Source organism: Dromaius novaehollandiae, chromosome 17 (assembly GCF_036370855.1).
Source record: "Dromaius novaehollandiae isolate bDroNov1 chromosome 17, bDroNov1.hap1, whole genome shotgun sequence".
Lineage (NCBI taxonomy): Eukaryota > Metazoa > Chordata > Aves > Casuariiformes > Dromaiidae > Dromaius > Dromaius novaehollandiae.
The window spans coordinates 6,798,454-6,818,641 of NC_088114.1; the positions used below are offsets into that span (position 1 = coordinate 6,798,454).

The following is a 20,188-nucleotide window of genomic DNA, read 5'->3' on the forward strand; positions in this document are numbered from 1 at the left end:
TAACGGATAATCTCCCTCTGTGTATCCTTTGGGGATGTAAGTAGGCTTTTCAATGGTTATCCTCCTGATGTCTTTAAGGGCATGTAGCAATGCTCACAACTAACCCAATAATAACAGCTCCAGAGGCCTTTGTTGCTAGTAACAATCAGGAAAATTGCAGCAATATTTTTGCAGAATATTATTTTTTATTTCACACTTCACAGCATTGAGCCCCATTTTCAGATTTTAAAGACTATTTCCTTATGATTTCATTCATACACTCTCCCCCTGGGTCCTGGATACCTCTAAAAAAGAATGGAGCTGAACTCCTGTGAGCTTGAATTATGTAAGTATGTATCACATAATTACACTCAAGAAGGGACACAAGGAACAATCTGGCAAAAGAGGGCTTGACATTCTCAGTGAGAGATAACTGAAAAATAATAGAAAAAAGGAATTAAATTTGACATGCACTTCTCCTGTTCCTTGCTGTTAGTTCTGCTTCCCTAAACCTCGTTGCTTTGCTGCCTTTTCTAGTTGGATTACTCCGGGCTGCTTTTTTGGCGGCCTCTTCAAAAAGCAGTGAATATTCCCATGTTGCGAACAATACGTATATATTTATTTATGGACAAATCTTGTGGACATCTTTCAAAGGTTCAGTAGCAATGAATATAAATTAGCTAGAGATATACACACAGTTGCAGTTTACTTACTTCTATAAAGAGTAAGAATGGGGTTCAGGACTGTATTTTATATGGGTGAGGGGTGTAATTTAAAGACTACTTCCTCATCGCTGTTTGCCCATATAGAACAGGCTTACAGTATTTAATAGAAAATAATATCCTTCTACAAAAACTTTAAAAACGTTTCCTGTACTTTCTTATATTTAACATTTGTCCTAAATATCAACAACTGACTTGTTATGGCACCTTTGTAATGGTCCTCTGAGGTTTCCAGTGGCTTTCTACTAGAATTCTACTGGGTACCTAGGAAAAACAGAACCTTTCAAAAGTACAGATAAATACAAGGTGGAAAGTTGAACGATGTAAGAGTTTGGTGCTAACATCCTGTAACTTTCACTTCCAGGTTACAGGCTCAAAATCAGTGTAGAAGAGTGTGCTGGAAACTGCTTTTAGCAGGTGGTATCAGTCTAATTGCAGTGAGAAGGTTCACACATCATGAAAACCAGGCAAACAACAAGTCCTGCAGAATGAGCCACTTCTCAAACCTAGAGCATACCTGCCTGGACAGGGCACTGCATGGAATTGCTCTTCCAGTTGCCCAGGCTGTATCAAAGTGACACCTTTTGGTAGATATAATAATAATAAAAACAAAATACAACATAACATAGACATACACCAAAACAGACACAGACAAAAGTGCTGACTTTCACCTCTTCACACAGTATAGAACTCTTCAAATGCATTATCAAGGGCTGAGATTTTCATAGAAGCTTGACGATCTCACACATCCATTTTTCATGCTGCGTAACTACTGAAAATCTCAGTTACATTCCCACTGATCGTGCTGCCAAGATGTCTAAGAAAATGTGGACATTCCACCTCCTGACTTAATAAAAGCAGGTGGATCTCCCTTTACCAGTCCCCTGGAGAAGAGAAGTCCTAGCCCCATAACACACATTTCCAGTAACAAACTTAAGACTCACGTCTGAATCAAATCTGCATCTTGGGCTACCAGATCTTGACTTGGACAGGAACGTAGGTTTGACAGACAATTGTTCTGGTTTGTCTCCAGATATCTGCAGGGGTCGTATAAACTCTGAAATCACACAACGACTTCCAGAAGGGCTTTCATGACCTGGCAGTGAACAAAATATATACAAGAACAAATGACTGCTATCAGTTAGAAACTCTGCCAACTAATACCAAGAAATGAGTTATTTTCTCCTCCTGTTAGAGATCTTCTTGAAAAAAACTAAGGTAGATAAACTGGAGAGCATGAAAGTAGCTAACCCTACTATTTCCCAGCTTGTCTGTAGGTTACACAGGTCAAAAATAGGTAATGGAATATCATGTAGAAAGCAAAGGCATTTTAATGCAAAAAAACCCCCAAAACAAAAACAAAGTTAGTTTCCTGCAATGTAAAAAGTCCACCCGTGTTCTGAGCACCCTAACTAACATCTTTTGAGAAGTTATTTCATGTGCTGTTTAACATGCCCACTTATTTGAACAGCACTGAAGAGGTGCTGTTGGAGCCCTTCTATTTCTCGCTTCCTGAAAATCTGGCATCTACTGGAAGATAGTATCAACTTGCGCACTTATCTTCTGAGAAAGTGACTAAAATGCTGGTAATTTAGTTGGCAGGACGTTCATTTTGAAACGAAGGGAGGTGGTTTGCTTTGTTGCAGAGTAGTAAATCCCAAGACCACCTTCTTCACATTTAGTAAGAGCTCCTCACTAACACCAGTACTAAAATGCATAATCTGATCACCGTGCCATCTCTCAGGTTTCTAGAAAAACAGGAGACAGACTATGAAAAATAAAAAAAACTCCAGAAATACCTTTGTTTGAATATTTTTATTGATTTTTTTTATAAGCACTTAAAAACAGAAAGGAAAAGATAGCTCATATGACACCTTTTGAGGGTCTAAGGAGGCAACCTTGCAAGAGGCTACACCCTCTAATCTATCAACTCCAGTGGAAACCAGGCCTCACGGTGAGGGGAAGCAAGTAAAAAGAAGAACCTCATTAAGGTTGCAGGAGAGACTAATAAAAGTGGTATATAAAATACCTTACATTTTTTCCCTTTCATTCTTCGGTTAGTCCTCAAGACACATAGAAACAAGCAGGAGACTGTAAATTGCGCCTAATTATATGTGCAGTAGCAGCAGTATAGCAAAGCACACAGTATAGGGCATTGCTGACACAATCACATATCCAGGGCGCCTTCTCCTCTCTCTCTCTTTAACATAATGAGTCCATGCTCTAATTTTTCAGACCCTCAATATGTGTAGGTTCAGCATTCCCTTCCCTGCCAGTTCTGCCAGGAGTCTGGAAGTACAAGCTTCCCAGATACACGTCACCAGGAATCATCACTGGAATCGCTTTATTTGCACTGCAGGGGAGAATGAGTTCCAAAACACATCATCAGAGGGTTTTCTGGCGTGCTCCTTGCTCCAACAGGATTAATTTTCTCTGCATCACTGTAATTTACAGCAAGACGGCTTAAGCACATTGACAGCAGGGAAACATACAAGTCATCATACAAAAGATTAATTACAACCAGCCTTGCTTGCAGCAATCCCCAGACTGGAAAAGGGCGCATTTTGTATTCTTGGAATCTTTCTCACATATATAACGGAAAAGTCATCCCTGTTCAGAAACCTTTAGCCAATTTAGCTCCTTCTGTTTGCTGTTAATGTGCTTGCCATACCAGCCTGTCAGCGCCAAGTCTATAAATAATTGGTCCAACTGTGATTATTCATTCAAAGGAAACTGCTGTTGGGTCTCATGCCTCCTGGACTTTTCAGGCTTTGTCATTAAATTAGTTACACTAGATACAAAATGTGGAGAAAGATTCTTGGACTATCTACTCCTTGCTTTGCATAGTATACAGGATGATGACCAGGCCAGGAACACATACTATTAAGAACAAACTCCAGGAATAGCAAGACATGGGAAAATATTCAGCTACCTTATTATTTCCACCTGTAAAACAGGGAGCAGAATAGTTACCTTGGGTCCTTCATAGACACTATCTAGGGAACAGACTATGCAGTAGTTGTACTTACATCATGTGCTGGACACTTGTATGGTTCTAGATGGTGCTAATAAGGAGATACAGCCCACTTACATACCTCACTTCCTATCTCAGTAAGTCTATATTCATATCTAGCTCTGTATGTGAAAAATAAAGCTTCTGTCCCAAATTCAGCTGGGCAAAATGGATCTGTTTACCTAACTGGATTTACTGCCTCCTTCGGTGTCCTCTGTTTCTCTGTTTATTTGGCTACTTGTGCAATGTAATATCTCTTCCTTGCTTTGATAAGTGCTGCACCAGGTGCTGTCAACTCCAGTCTCTTTACGGAAAAGTCTGGGAAATAACAGAATCTGATCCTCTAAGGCTCTTGCAGGACTGCTTTTATCTGGGACCACAATGGAACCTACTTCTTGAAGCAGCTTACAAAATTACTGCAGTTCTGAAGTATTCTTGTATCTGCAATAAATTGGAAAGAACAGACCTTGGACGAACCATATATATCATAGAGTGTTAGCACTTAATTTCCATGGACTCTGCACAGCAGACTTTTTTAAAAGGTCAAAGGATATTTAAAGAATGGGTGTAAATTCATGCTGACTCTACCTATGTAGAGCCACAGTTGGATTAAAAATATATAAACATATCAATTATCAAGAAATGCCTTAGCAAAAAGCTAAACTGAGATTCACTACGCATGCAGTGCATTCCTTCTGATATCTCCTTAATCTCTGAAATCTTTTGATCAGTTCTGTAAAGGATATCTACTTTTGTGGATTATGAATTGATGAGTACAACCATATGCTGCATTTGAAAATGCAGCCACAGCTGCATTTGAAAACTAGCCTACTTTTACCATCAAAGTAGGAAACAAATTCAAACTAAGTTCTCGTCTTCATCCAATGCAATTTCACTGATTTCGCTGAACTTGAACAACGTATGAATATGGAGAATATGAAGAATATGGTGGAACCTGTGCTATTAAGAATGTTCTAAAATTTGTTAACCCACTGGAAACTAAGAAAAACAGATAGCTTTCCTTTCATAGTTGCACTCTGGAAAACACTACAAGTTAAAAATAAAAAAATTTCCTTTGTTTTGCCATGATTGACAGCTAGTCTGTTAATGAAGCCTGAAGAACACCCTTTTAAGGAAAGAGACAAGGAAGAGTTCCAGACTATTTAATTTAGATGTCTGAGGCAGAATTAAAGCTGACCATACTTAAGTTCAATTAGACCCTCCATTTTATTTATGGTACTATTGATTCATTATGGACTACCTAAATTATCTAGAAAGACCATTTAAATGCTCCCTTTATCTGATATATAATAAATCTCAAAGGTTTCTGTATCTGGTTGTGACATTATTATATATTTAGAGTGAACTTCTTACACTCTAATCTATTCTGGCTAGGTTTATTTCATTTCCTGATACATTCAAACATCACAAATTAAGGCAAAGCAGCTGGTCATAAACTGATCTCATTTCCGTCATTTGCTTTGCTTTGAAAGCTGTCCTTGTGTTCTTTCTTCCTCACACATAATAAAAATAATTACATTTCTGGTTTGAAGAACTTGCTGTAGCATTACCATCATTACTGTGAAACGGTTGATTTCAATAATTTAAAATCCTGCCCACTTGCTTAAACATTATTTTATTGTTATCAGTGCATTCATACTGAGTACGAGCATTGTCCAAGGATTTCTGATGTTTATACACCAGTGCTGCAGGCCCTGAATTCTAAGTAGCATAAGTATCAATAGATTATGAGAACAGTTTTACAGAGCAAGGCCTTTAAATGACTTCAGTACAGACCTTGCTGCATTTTAAGTGTTTTTAGTCAAAGACTTCTTGGAGGTTTTTGATACATTTTGGAGGTTTTATTAAAAGCTGTTTCCATTAGTATTTAAAGAATAAATATTAGGCAGCTTGGAGAGTTTGACTCAGGACCTCAGAAAGCTTAGTTGTTCTTCATTTGAAGATTGGGGCCTATTGAGATAAATTCCGGGGATGGAGACTGCACCTTCACAAGCTGCCTAAAGCAGATTTCAATTCCTAATTATTTTTCCCTTAAAATTAGTTGTTGTTTTGAAAATCCCGTCCTTAGAGAAATGAGCAGCTAATCCTGTTGTTATTAAGGAAATTTCTACTAATTTCTTACCTCTTCCATGTAACGTCTTCTGAATTCTCCATTTAATGCACTTTGGTAAGACAGTTGCAGCTTCCGAAAAGCCTACAAACTATTATGCACCACAATGGATGAGACTGCAGGCACCTCGAATTTTGTGCTTAAAAACCCAAACCATACCAAGTACAAAGTCACTGAAGTGAAATGAAAGAAGGATGTCATCTTGGTTCCTTTCGACTTGGTTTCACATCGCATTTAACACCCTTCATTGAAAATAACTGCTCATCTGCAGTGATAGGGAAATGATTTGTGATTTCTAAGCCCTACACCTCAGAATTTTTCTAGAAGCTTAGTAAGATGAAATTTAAAAAATTCAGGACTACTTAATTTCTCCATTTCTGCTTAATATTTATTCTAAAACAATTTTGGGGGAATCTCTAAGCAGCAGAAATTACCTAATAGACAACTATGAATCTTCCTTTGCAGATCAGGTAGCATTCTATCTAGTTCAATCATTCTAGCACAGATCATACCGAGCTAAGTATGACATGCCTATAAGCACACTCCTCAGTGTTGATAATAATGTAGTTATACACAATCTAACAAGGGAATTACATGAGAGTTTGAGAGTCCTCAGCTGACCTCTCGACCAATATATTGCCTTGATCTTTGAAAATTTCTCATGCATAATGAACCGTTAACAAACTTGTATACTTAGCAGGAGCAGTTGCCTTTGGCAACAGGAGACGACCTGGCAAAAGTTCAGCACAGATCTTGGAAAAACACACACTGAGACGAACATATTAAGCACTATAAGCACAGGAAAACCAATACGGATGTAAATAAATTTTACTTTTCTGATGTTACAATCTTTGTTTCTTTTAAAACTCAAATCAATAACATTTTCAGAGTAGCCTTCTCCATTTTTTAAATACTAATAATTAAAATGTTCAAAAACTAATTTAAACACAGTTAAAAATTTAAACACACCTTTGCACATTTTAGTAAATGCCAATAGATCTTATCCATAAGTAAATCTGTTAAAATATATTCCATGAAGCTCCTTTTCAACCCAAATCCATCTGTGATAGAATTAGTGTTTGTGTGGACAGTGTCTGCCACTCTCAAAATATTTTTTAGATTTTTTTCTGTCAAGTTTTTATGGAGAAGTGCTGAAAAAACTGCTGAAAAAAATGCAACTAACACAAAAACATTTTCATATTTGTCAAAATAATTCATTCAGTTTTCCCATTTTCTCCCCAGCTCTAACTACAAGTTTCTTTTATACGATAACTAATGCAGCCTGGATGACTCTACTCTTTCTTTCCCTACAAACTTACTTCAACAAGTTAGCGGACCAACTGCTGCAGCTGAAACAATAAAGACTTTCCAACAAAGCCTGTGAATGTAGAGACTCATTACACTTTCAACAGGTATAGGTATTTACACAATGAATACCTTATTTTAACACTGAACAGGCTTATCATCACCACAGCCAACAACCTATCTGAATAAAGCTGGAACAATCTCAATGAAATCATAAGAAATACTGTGAAATTTGCGACAAGTCACAAAACAGGATCAGGACCAAATTCTATCCTCACATTTACACAGTCAAACTATATTTACATCATTGCATCACATCTCAAAATCTGAAAGGAGAACGGACTCCTACAAATAAAATGTTATTTCTTACCTTTGCCTATAGAAGTGGCTATTCCATTCATTAACTGGGATAGAGATTTACTAGGAGAACCAGGGATATCTGAGGATGCCACCGAGTTGCTGCTCAGGAGGTCAATCTTCCCAGCCTGCTGCCGAAACTTCTCCAGTTCTTTGGACAAGAGGTTAAATTGTTCGCTCTGCGTCCGGCATTTCTCCTCTAGCTCTCGGACCTTGGCCTGCACAAGCAAGACAAAAGACAGACACTTTGACTGAGATCAGAGGGATCTATGATTGCGTCAGATTTTCTTAAAGTACCAGAAAGCAGGGATAGGCAAACTAGTTGGGATAAACAGGCCCACGACCATGTTTTTCTCTCCCTAAATTCTAACCCATATTTAGAACAAAACCTTTCAGTAGCTCTGCAATATTGAGGTAAATATTCCCCAATTTCCAAAGTGGAAATTCCTCATCATGTTTTCTGACAGTGCTAAGAACATCACTGCCAAGAACACCTGCAAACAGAAGCTACAGGTCTGTGAGTTCTACCCACATCTGAACGTCACTTTTGTGTGCTTTTTCAGCTTTCTCTAAATTACAGATAGGTTTCTAAGGTTTGCCCATCCTCAGCTATTAAGCTGCAGCTTCCTGAATTGCTAGATTAACATTTAAATACTAAAAAGCAACAAAATGCAGTGGTTCACGCAGTGGGTCTAGCTACTGGCTGAAGTCTCTTTCAAAAATAATACTCCTTACTATAGATGCCAAACCATATAGAAGTAATCTAAACACCAGCCAAGAGGAAACTGTTTGTAAGCTTGCAAGAAGTACAAAAATACCACAACTGGCAAACATTTCTGTTTGAATTTTGAGGCATCAGGTTTTAACAAAACAGAAGTTAAAAGATAAGTTTCTGTGCTGACCTGGGAAATTTGCCTGTGTACAATTTATGATTTCTTGAAGTGAAAAAACTGGATGAGGTGATGGAAAGGAAAGTTTCCCTGGCTGAGACAATTAACAAAGAAGATAAGAATGCAGGATTTCTTGTATGACCTTCACTCAAAATAATGTGTAGCAGAGGCAAAGCCACTAAGGCAGGAAAATGAATATAGTACCTTCTATTTTATCCAAATCATATATTTATTGTACCAGCTATAGTAAGGATAAATTGATGTTTTCAATGTAATATATTTACACTTAAATCTGCATTTACAAACAGCTTGAATATCTGTTTGCATTCACTGTCAAAAGTTGCTGAAGAGAAAAAAACAGAAATTCTGAGTGCCCTGAAGGTTAGGAAAGCACATATTAACACCTGTTGCAAAGACTTGAAGGATTAGCAGAGCTCCTGAGATTTTCATTTGTGAGGTCTGATCTTCATGTAAGGGAAAACAGTTCGTCTGCGCTCTGGAAATGTGCCAGAGACAGACTCCACCATTTCAAGCCCTGGGAGCACTCGTGCCTCATGTGATGTGACCCAAGCATTGCTAGCAGAAGTAGCTCAATAGAGGCAGTAATAGGCTCCCTATGTGAAAAGCTGATGCATTATTTCCTAATCTGATGCTTTATCATGAGCAAACATCCCTTTCCCTCATTAAAACTCCTTTTATAGCATATGCCTGGTTAAACAGCTGTGTTAACAAAGGAAGGCTGGATATCAATTAGATTCATTCAGCTGTACTGAAGGGTTTTTTTTTTTCTTGAAAGAGCAAAATTTTCTCAGCTCATATGAGGAAAACTGCTGAAGACCAATACACGGATCTGAACACAACTAAAGATAAATGAACGCCCTGTGCAGCCCTCAGAAGAACACAAAAATGCAAATTTCCTGCTACAGAAGGTGGCATTGTTTATTCCTTTTTGTAATAAATATATTTTTAAAGCTACAGTGAATTCTTAGGATATAATTTCCTCCTATTCATTCAACAAATTAATTTAGTTCTGGTAAAGAAGTCTCACTGTATCTATCTGACTGATTATGAAACCAAATATAACAAGATGGAGAGACATTGTGGGAGTTACACAAAGATTAAATGCTTTTGTTTTGTCTTTTATCTTCTCACTGTTGCTTTAGGCAACCAGAATGACCGGAATGTGAGCCTTTGCCACTTGTCACTTTGCTCATGAATAAGGCACCTATGTACAATTTTAAAAGAACATTAAATAGACAAAGCAGTTAAAGTCATTTCTACATCCTGTCTTTCCAAAGCAAAATTTTAGGATGACACTGTTCAGCTCTGTGAGAATATAAACTGACATTTCCATATGCAGTTGTGGAAACTAGCATGAAATAAAAAATAAAAACATGATGATCTAAACTGCAACAAAAAGATAAGACTGGCTTAAAAATATTATTGAAAAATTATTTATTTATTATTTACAATGTATTTGCATTTCAGTATTTGCCTTATTTGACTTTTCCTTTGAGCATCTATTTTCAAGCTCTGACAGTATGAAGCCTGGAAAAAAAAATGCTTTACTGCTTTTTTTAATGAAGGTTGTGGCTTAGAAGTGACCACAAGGCTGATACTATTTAAAGGAAAAATTACCATGAGATCCACAATAGTACTGACAGGAGGCATCCCCAGGCCCATCCTTTTTTCCTGACTTCAGACAACTGTTTGCTTCACTGTTAGTATGTAACAGCCAGAATCACCTCACTGTAGAAAACCAACAGAATATCCATGTACTACCAAAATCCCATTTAAAACTTGTTATCAGGACTTTGGAGTGGCATGGACTTTCTGAACAGGAAAAATTTCCCGTTACAAAATAAGATCTAAAAAAATCAAAGCAGACTTCCAGAAAATTATTTGAGTAGACATGACTGAACACTCGTGATTTGTGAGTCAGCACTTAAACACAGCTAAGTAGCTGATGCACTCTGCTCATGTCACGTATTTAATGTTAAAATTTTAAATGGGCCTTATAAAAAAAGATTTATGCAAAAATGACTGCTCATGAGAGATACTAAGTGGGCTTTAAACAGAGTAGTATTTATATGTTAATAAAACAAACAAATATAGATTTCAGTAGCATTCTAATAGAAGATAGCTGCTTTATGCTTGATGTTATTTACTAGTTTTTGATGTATACCAAAAAGCTTTGTGGATTTGATTTACAATGATCTGATTTTAATCTAAGTCCCTTGCCCTTTTAAAACTAAATAATGTCTTCGTAGAAGCTGCTAAATGTTAAATTTTACTGAAATTTTAATGAAAACAGAGGATCTTCTACTGCTGCTTGAAAAAAACCTGGGAAATTTAAGACAGGAATGTTTCCTCTGATACTGATCAAATACTGTAATATCCAAATAGTGCTGCAGCAACACACAAAAATATATAGATGATCATAATTGTACCACCGCTAAGAAGAAACACCAACCCTTCCTGAAAAATGCAACAGATTATTCCCCAGAAAGACAATCAATGACTTCACCTTTTCCTTACAGATTCTTGTCACTTCCCAATTTCTGTGTAAGAACTGTGAGAAAGACTAATTGGTTTGGTTGAAGGGTCTAGCTGTCTATTCTTTGCTGTAAGACATTGCCACTAATGTCATAGTGTGTCACAGTCACACCAGACTCCGATCAAAACAAAAATAATAGGTGAAGGAATGAAGGTAGAACCACGAGACAGAATTTTTTTCTAATCAGGGAGAAAAAGTTACTCTGATATTCACTTCACAAACTTACCATGAAAATCTAATTTATTTGGGAAATAAGGACTACAGAATATCCCTACAATTTAAGCTTATTGATTGTATTTCTTCCTATGGATAAACAATTTGTTACATCTACGGTTTTCCTAGGTACTGAATTACTGGCAACTGAAGTATCATAAATCTAAATCTCTGATTTCAGTTCTGCTGAAATCCTGAAGTAAGCAGCGGTAGCAGAGCACGTTACAATAAAAAAGCAATTAGTTCTTTCTATAATACTTTTCATCTTCAAAGAGCTCTGTATTTACAATTTTACTCCTTCTATGCTTAATATAAGGTACTACATATCTGACAGTGCCAGTACCAAAACCTAACAGACAAAATTTATTTGAGATCTAGAAATATTTTTCCCCTGTTACAGACCTGGCAAACCTGGCAAATCGCTGTACAGGTTATTTCACTATCCAGCTAACACTAGAAGAGTCTATTTTGGGTCATTTAGGAGTTTAATTACATGTGCCACAGATTGATGGTGTCCATTAATAGTGGTGGATTACAACATGATCCTGTGTGAGGGCCCTGCTTCTGACAGGCTATTTGAGCACGTGTGCATACATGTCCCTGAGGAGGCAGGCATGTGCTTATGCTCTTGCTTTTTTTGCTATGCTTTTATTCCGTATCACGGCTCTGCCCATACAGACTATCCTAATAATGATGGCACAAAAGCTCCAAGTCTACCAAATCCCTCTAAAACTGGATCTACTGATAGTAGTAGTTTTATGAAAAGACATTCTCTGCTGCATACCATAGTGACAGTATTTCACTCAGGACTTGCCAAGTTTCTCATACAATATACAGTGCTGTTTCTAAAACAGCTTCTTAAATCTAAAATGAAGCAGACGATCTGTTACAACACAGATACTGTTCACACAGGACACATAAGATGATGAGCAGCTTTCCAGGTGGACAGCCTGAATTCAGACTAATTATTAGCTCACATATTTGGCTACCAGGTTATCATTTCACAGTTTAACTGTGTATGCAGCAGCAATGGCTTTCAGTAGGTGGCTCAATATATCAACCTCAGGTGAATATATCATGTAAAATTATCTTTATATTAGCAAAAAAACAATCTGAATTCAGACAAAATCCACAGTCTGAAAGCTACAGTCTTGAATAAACTATTGAACCATTCTCACCGGGCATGCTTATAAGAATGTATCCAAGTTGTCAATAAATCATGCTGTATTTCAAGACTAATCCTTTGTAGAAAAAGTTTCCGATTTTGGTGGTTCGGTATTAAGCTAATGAGGGCCAAGCATGCTTGCATAACAATGGTTCTAGCACGCGTTCCATGCGAGGTAGGGCAGGACTATCATACACATTTTAAAGTGAAAGGAGCAGGATTCAGGACAGAGAAAGGAGAATTTATGCCCTAAAATACCTGCATGCTGTCCAAGGTGTTCTGGATGAAGTGCAAAGCAATAAATTCCAAACAAGACACAGTAAACAAAGAGATGTGAAACAAACAAAGAAATAAAAACAGTTTTGAACACTTTTTTAACATTTCAAAGCAAAAAACACTGAAACAGTTAATAAGTGTAGAAACATGCATTAACGCAAACCCAGTATAGAATGTTTCAGAAATAAATACTGCTGCTGATTTTGAATCACAAAAGGCAGATTAAAAAAACAAAATACTAAAAATTAATAAGCTTATGGCAATAAAAGGCAAAAGCTTAAAAAACTTTGATGGGGTTATGCAAATCAGAAGAAGCAGACAAATCAGTTAAACAGGAATTTACATTAGCTTTAGAGGGGTAAATAATCACTGCTTTGTTTCTACTTGTATTTTCTTGCATCATATACTTTGCACCAGGTATTAAATAATTATCTTACATTCTTAAAGGCAAAACAAACTTAATATATATGATAATACTGAAAGCGTATGAGTAAAAGACTTCCTGTAACTTTCATAGATGCAAGTAATCAAAAAATAATTTTTTTTACAGGTGATCAATGCACCAGAAAGATCATCTTCCATCAATGCATGACCAGATAAGTATACAGACAGAACCTACTGCAAAAAAGGAAAAAGACTAGAAATTATCTTCTGTTAAAAACGTATTTCTAAGAGAAATATTGAGAAGGCGCTTGCTATAGCCAATCCATGATATTGCATGTTCTTTATGATATGTTATGTTATGAATTAATAACTATTTAATGTGATTTTTTTTCCTCGGGCAAAAAAAACAGTTTGGTATTTATCAGTGAAAATTTATTATGCATGAAATAAAAGTGAAAATAAAAAGAACAAAAGGAAATCTGGATGCAATTAGCATGCTATTTTCTGGTGTGTTTATTTTCTGACACTTTACCTCCTCCGAGTGCATCAGATTATACGACTGGAACTTAAAATCTGTAGAGCCTGGTTTTGAAATAATGGAGGAGAACTGCTTGCTTTAGGAACCTCCTTACAGGACTCCTAATTTCCTCTACATGTGGTTGTCATTTGTCCTATCTTGCACAACACTGTGTGTCAGTCTGCATTTCTAAAGAGCAGACTGGGAAGGGAATAAAAGATTTTGTGAACACCAGGCAGATATTCGAGTGTATTAATTTACTGTAATTTTCTTTGACTTTTTCATGTGGTTGCATACAGTATTTAACTGTATGTATCCATTATAAAGGTTCCATTATTATAAAGGTCCTGGTTTTAAAACGGTGAAACTTCAGCCTAAGGAAAACAGGTTTTGCAAACCTTGCCCTATTCCAACTAAAACTGACAGCAAAGCTCATGGCTTTTAAATGGTAGTAAGAACTTGCTTCTATTCTTCATGTCATTTGTATACAAGAAACAAGGCATTGTGTATCCTTAAGCACAAAAGACTAAATTACTAGATTTTTCCCTTAGGATTAATCATGATTTTGAAGGAAGGTTGGAAATGTGATGTAAGGTCAATAAACACAACCACTAATTAACACCAGGAAATGCCCCGTGCCAAGGTCGTAATTGCTATGAGCAACTACCCATGAAACTATTATGATTTTTTTCTCTGTTTTTATGGATGATGTTGCCTTAGCCAGTATGGGCAGGTAATTAGTGCTTTAAAAACTAGTAAATCAGATTATCTGAAACACCTCTCAAAAATTTATTTAACTATTTATTTATCTAAAGCAACAAAATCACTGGAAAATTCTAAAAACACATTGCAGCATAGCTGGAAGACATAAAAAAAAGCGCCATTTCTGGTGGTATACAGCAATAGGCACGGGTTGCATCAGGAAAAATCTAACAGGATGCAAGAATAATATTCTTCACAATGAGGCTGCTCAGAAACTCAGGTTGCCCATGGAGGCTGTCTTATCTCCATTCCTGGAGATATTTAAAAATGGACCGGACAAAGCCTTGAGCAGCCTGTAATTTTGAAATGGGCCTTGCTTTGAGTTGGCAGTTGGACCAGATGGCCAAAGGTCCCTTCCAACCATGACTACTCTGTGATTCTCATTAAAAATCAGAATATATTTTTGGTGCCCTTTTATTTTGAATAACCAGTTCAGGATTCCTGGAAAAGATCTAGTTTTCCAGTAACAAGTGCTCCAATGTTTTCTGTCTACTAGGACCTTTTTAAGGTATCTCAAAGTAGCCAATTTAATTCTCTCTTCAAGATGAAAAATCTCATCTCTTTATTTTACATGTTGCTTTATGTTTACTAGACAATACTTAATAAGGAACCTTGGGTAACTGATCAGTATTTGCAGCCTAAACTATAATAATTCTCATGAAAAAAATCACTTCCCTTTTACACATCTGATAGTATTGTACAACAAATGGTATCAAAAGTTTCATTTTATACAAACAGAAACTGAGGTACACAAATGCTGCTTCCAACACCCCAGTTCAATGCAGTCATAACTGCAAACTTTAAAAGATGTAATTACATTAGAAGTTAAAAAAAATATTTGCTTGCATATTAATTGAATCTATCAAAAGTGATTATACTGTCATGATACCACATTCACAATGGAACCTCCATAACCACAGGTAACACACAGAATATCTTCTTACCTCTAGCAACTGAACTGCTCCTTCATGTTCCTTCTTAGCTTCAACCTGAGCCTTGTTTTTATAATTTAAAAAGAAAAGAAAAAATCAGTTAGTCATGCCATATATAGTGTTCTCATATCACATAAAGCAGCATACTGTATACTCAAACCAAAGCCAATTACAGTCTTCGAGGGCTGGATTCATCAATACAGTAAAACACTTTGGTTTCAAGACATCAAAATAAGGTAGTGATATAGATAGATAGAATCTCTCTGAAGTTTAATTGCTTCAGTATTTTGTTGCACAAAACAAGCATGTTCCACACGCTGCAAGAACACACCCTAAGTAACTCTGAAACCCTCTAAATTGAAAGTGAAAAATAAGCTCTTTATTTTTGTTAATTTATACTGCAGAAGATTCACAGAGTAGAAGCCCACCATACCTGTTAGGAGAAAGCAACTCAGTCCTTAGACTCAGCAACAGTATCTATTATCTAAATAAATAGCTTGCAAAACCCTGGAAGATAGGTTGCGTAATGTAAACAGGAGTACAACATTTAGGGTTCGATTCAACTGAGCCAAAGAGGAAAAGATGGGATCAATCAGAGCAGAAAGAGTATTTTATGCATCTCAGAAATTCAGTTACCAGAGTCTGGTCAGGAAAAGTCTAAGCCTTAAAAACACAAAAAACTAGCATACCGTAACTTTGTATTACTTCATTTCCCTTTAAGTTTGCACTATCTCCTTTATTGAAGCTTGCTCAAGATGATCAAAACTAACATTAACAAAGCAACTGTCAAGCTGATAGCAGTGTGATGCATCAACTATCCCTCTTAGCTCCCTACTGCTATACCTCAAGGACCATATTCTGCACATTCCTCATCAAAGAAATCTTACAAACCCTCCAGTTCAACAGAGAGCAACATGCTGTAAACTTCCCAGTTTAAGGGGCCAGAGACTCCCACGACACCACTAACAGAGTTATTTAAACTTCACTTTCCTCATCTGTAATGGCTAACCTACTCAGTGATTGGCTTGAATGGGAGCTGGGACAGGCCGTAGTCACAACAGAAAGCCTGTACTCAAACTATACATTCTCATCCTGTATGATAATAAAGTCTCTTTTGGCCCTGCAAGCACAGCCGTATTTCTTCCCGTACTACAGTAATAAGTCTTTTCGCTAGCACCTGATAAAATACTGGCTCCAGAAGCATTGGCAAACATATGATGACAGATAATAGAAACCCTTGTGTTATCCATCATTACAAGTTTAATAAAATCTACCCAGAATATGAGCTCCTGATAAACGATTAGGAAAGCTGCATCAATAGCTATCTCTCTTTTTCATTGAACTGTCTTGTATTAAAACTTTCTTGGAGGAAAGGAAAAAACACCTTTATCTGATTCCCTACTGACACAAAACCTGGCTGAACAGTATTATGTTCTTCTTTTTAGGGTGAAAATCTGAACAATCTGATGGGGAGATACGCATGTGCAGAACGATTTTTATTTAGTATATCGAAATGGGACAGCAAATGCATCAGACTGGAGCAGTTACTGGCCTTGTTTTAAAGTGCACATTACTGTGGTTCATCAGCAACTTTATGATGGTAACGAGATATACTGCAGAATGCCATTGCGTTATTGCCTAAAGATACCAGCTTCATTTCATAGCCCCTTTTCAAGTAATTAGAAAAATCTAATAAAAAAGGAAAAAAATATTAACACACATTTATTAGGCACACTGGGCAGTCAGCTCAGGATGAAATGTGAGCCAGTAATTCCTGTTTACTGATAGAAGCAGAGTATTACAGTTACCTAGGTAACTGATATATTTAAATGACTTTTCTGACAACATACACTGCATTGTAACATTGAAAGGTGATGTTCTGGATATCAGCAGTCTAGAGTCTAGAAGCATGATAAATTAGTCTCAGTGCACATCTCTACTACCATGCCTAGACTACTGCAGGTATATGAGCTAGCTTGGTATCTCTACAAGACAGAACAGCACACGATATAGACATCCCCTGAAATGTTTTAATATGTTGAGTGCTTTCCCCCTTCTACCCATACAGGGTACTAACCTGGTCTTCATTCTAAGGTTATTACTGCAGTAACAGTATTACAGAAGAAACCAGGCATCTCAACCAAGCTGGGATCCTGCTGTGACTTGACAGAATAGAAAAGAATCTGAGCTTGAAAGGGCTGAAAATCAAAACTAGAAAAGAGGCCTTTCTTCTTTTTGAGAGGTATCTAGAATGAATAATACATGTAGATTTTCTCGAGATGCAATGGGTAGCATGATCATTTCAGTTATCGCAGATCTTCATCATGGAAGGCAATAATAATTAAAAAAGACACAATACCAACGTAATCACATAACGAATTGGGTGTTTCAGGGCAAAAATGAATATCTGCACAAAGTCCTAGGAGGAATGTTTCAGGCTAATGAAGGAAATTGGAAAGAAGGATGAATTATTTCTTAAATGCTTCTTAGTAATGCATGTTCTTGTACTCCATACTATTTGGATCCACTGACAAGAATTTAATCACTTGCTTCAGACACCAAGCCAGTTACATTCAGTAAAATACCAAATACAAAACCTCTCTGGTGCTCTAAAAAGCCTATCTTGCTAAAGCTTAGCAAAAACAACTGGAAAAAGTAGTATTAGAGAGCTTGGCCTCCAATTGCCAATCTGTAACAAAGAAACCCACATAACTTGGATTTAGAAGCATGTAATAAAAATGAACAAGACAAAAAGCTGTAGGTTTCTTTGATGAACAGTAATGCTTTGCCAAGAAATTAAAGTCCAAAATTTACACAGAAGTTCAGTGATGGCAGTTGAATATAATAAGAAATAGCATTTTGAAATATCCCAAGATAGCTTAATTTTAAAAGGCTTACAGAAAATAAACTAGAAGATTTCATTTGTTCAAGTGAAACTTTATGGTTAGGGCAAAACTATATCTAGCCACATTTCTAGACAGAATGGGATTTTTGTTTTGGAAAGTAGGAACTTGTTTGGTAGCTTTGGACTAACTTCCTTTAAACTAAGAGATCTATTTCATTACCTGTGCTCCATCACTGGATTTTGCCATTTCACCCGATTTTCCCTTTCTCCACTTACCTTCTGCAGGAGTTCAATTTCCTGCTGTTTTGCGTTGAGAACAGCCAAGGCTTGCTCATGCTCCAACTCCAGCTGTTGCCGCCGTTCAGCAGCCTCTCGCATATGCTGTTTAAAAGGAAGGAAGACCAAACTATCAGGAGATTTCAATATATTCCACCTGCAACAAAGCATGCTGACATTCTGGGGCAGGTAGACGTTCATCTCAACACAAAAACTCTCTGGTTTCACTCATAGGCAAAAGGCAAACTGGATAGGATTTCAATTCAGTCAGTCCTTACAGACATATTGCCACTGTGAAACTCAGGCATTTTGGTAATAATCTCTGTCAGGAGGTATGACTGTTTATTGTTGCTAGCAATGTGGCTTCCGTGATGTGCAAGTGAGCAGTTCCTATTGTATTCAGTAGGAGGCAGAGTTCATACACACTTACATATAGTGCTGTGCTGAAAAATTAAATCTCAGAAAAAATCTAGCTTGACAATTCCCCAACTGACTCTTTATTTAGGATGTGATTTTGAGATTTGTGTTGCAAATTATGACCCCCAAGAAATAGCTTACTATTCCTAATCTCTAACTATTATTTATAGTAAATTATACAGACCAAAATTAAAACAGATGGATTTGGGTAGAAGTGACTACACAGTACTGAAAAACAACTTTTAAAGAACACTTGCTACTAATGATTCAAAGCAATATGAAGCAAAGTTCTTAGGAAGAGTGCAAGCTGAACAATGTCAAGATACTCTTTGTAGATAGAAGTCTTTTTCATTACAGGTTAATATTATTCTGCCCAATATCACTATACCTTCAAACACTGTTTAATAAACGGGAGTTAAGAAAGAATTCTTTATAGATTTTGATCTCTTCCCTGGTGAGGCTGGTATTAAAGATTTTTATTTTCCAAATTATATATTCTTCCCATAATACGCTCAGAGCAGAAGCACAATACCTTATCTGCAGCACCAGGGTTATTATGTAGAAACCTATTAGGAATCAGCACTTGGAAACACAAATACATAGCCGCGATTGACTAGAGTAAGCCAAAATACCCTGTATTGCGTACGAGAGAATATTTTATCAAAGCATATTGCTAACCTTTAATGAGCTGTTATTCTGTGCTAAATATTACTAATAACAAAGAGGGGCAGTAAAGTGAGGCTTGCTTCTCTCAATCTCAGTATGTTTGCAAAGGAAACAGAAATGTTCCCAATACTCCATTTGACCTCTGCATGGAGTTTATTTTCATTTGATGTGTTGGTTAAAATCAAAATACTTCATCAAAGATTCTTCCAACTCTATAGTTTTGACTCTCAATTATAGCTTGCTTTCTGATGAGTTTTTTGAGGATTTAATATTTTGGCTGTAGACATTTCTGAATGGTGCATATTGTACAAAAGTTAATTGGACCTGTTCATGGGTAATATCTATTCTCAATATTAAATAATGACCAAAAACTGTGGTCCCAATTCTCATCTCATCTGAATGAACATAACCTATTTTACTCACTAGAATTACTCATGATTTAAATTAGTATGAAACTACATTTACTGAGCTCAGCAGCTTCCATCAAGTCTCATGTAAAATTTGACACTGAGAGTGTCTCATCATATTTCTTATATTCAAGAAATGGTGAGGCAATCAAGCAATTCTCACACTGCAAATCTGTAAAACCATTAATTATCACAAAAAAGGTCTCTCTTCACTCTCCGAAGATTTAGTACCAGATTTGGCATAGCATATTTTGATATTGTTAAATTCTTACTACTTGTACAAAAGCTACTACAGTACATTTACAGTCCTCTGCAAAAATCAGTAAATAATTACTACAGTGACCATACAATGAATCCGTAAAATGAAACGAATG

General features: G+C 36.5%; 1 protein-coding gene across 2 annotated transcripts in view; it reads right to left on the minus strand.

Moving 5' to 3' along the window:
- RIMBP2 (RIMS binding protein 2) overlaps positions 1–20,188 on the minus strand; it is a 159,771-nt gene that overhangs the window by 42,328 nt on the left and 97,255 nt on the right. For both annotated transcript variants that reach the window (XM_026095312.2, XM_026095310.2), the window contains 4 exons: positions 18,325–18,429; positions 15,216–15,266; positions 7,521–7,725; positions 1,646–1,797 (listed from right to left, as the gene is read on the minus strand). In XM_026095312.2, coding sequence (XP_025951097.1) covers positions 1,646–1,797; positions 7,521–7,725; positions 15,216–15,266; positions 18,325–18,429 — 513 coding nt within the window. The remainder of the gene's footprint in view (positions 1–1,645; positions 1,798–7,520; positions 7,726–15,215; positions 15,267–18,324; positions 18,430–20,188) is intronic.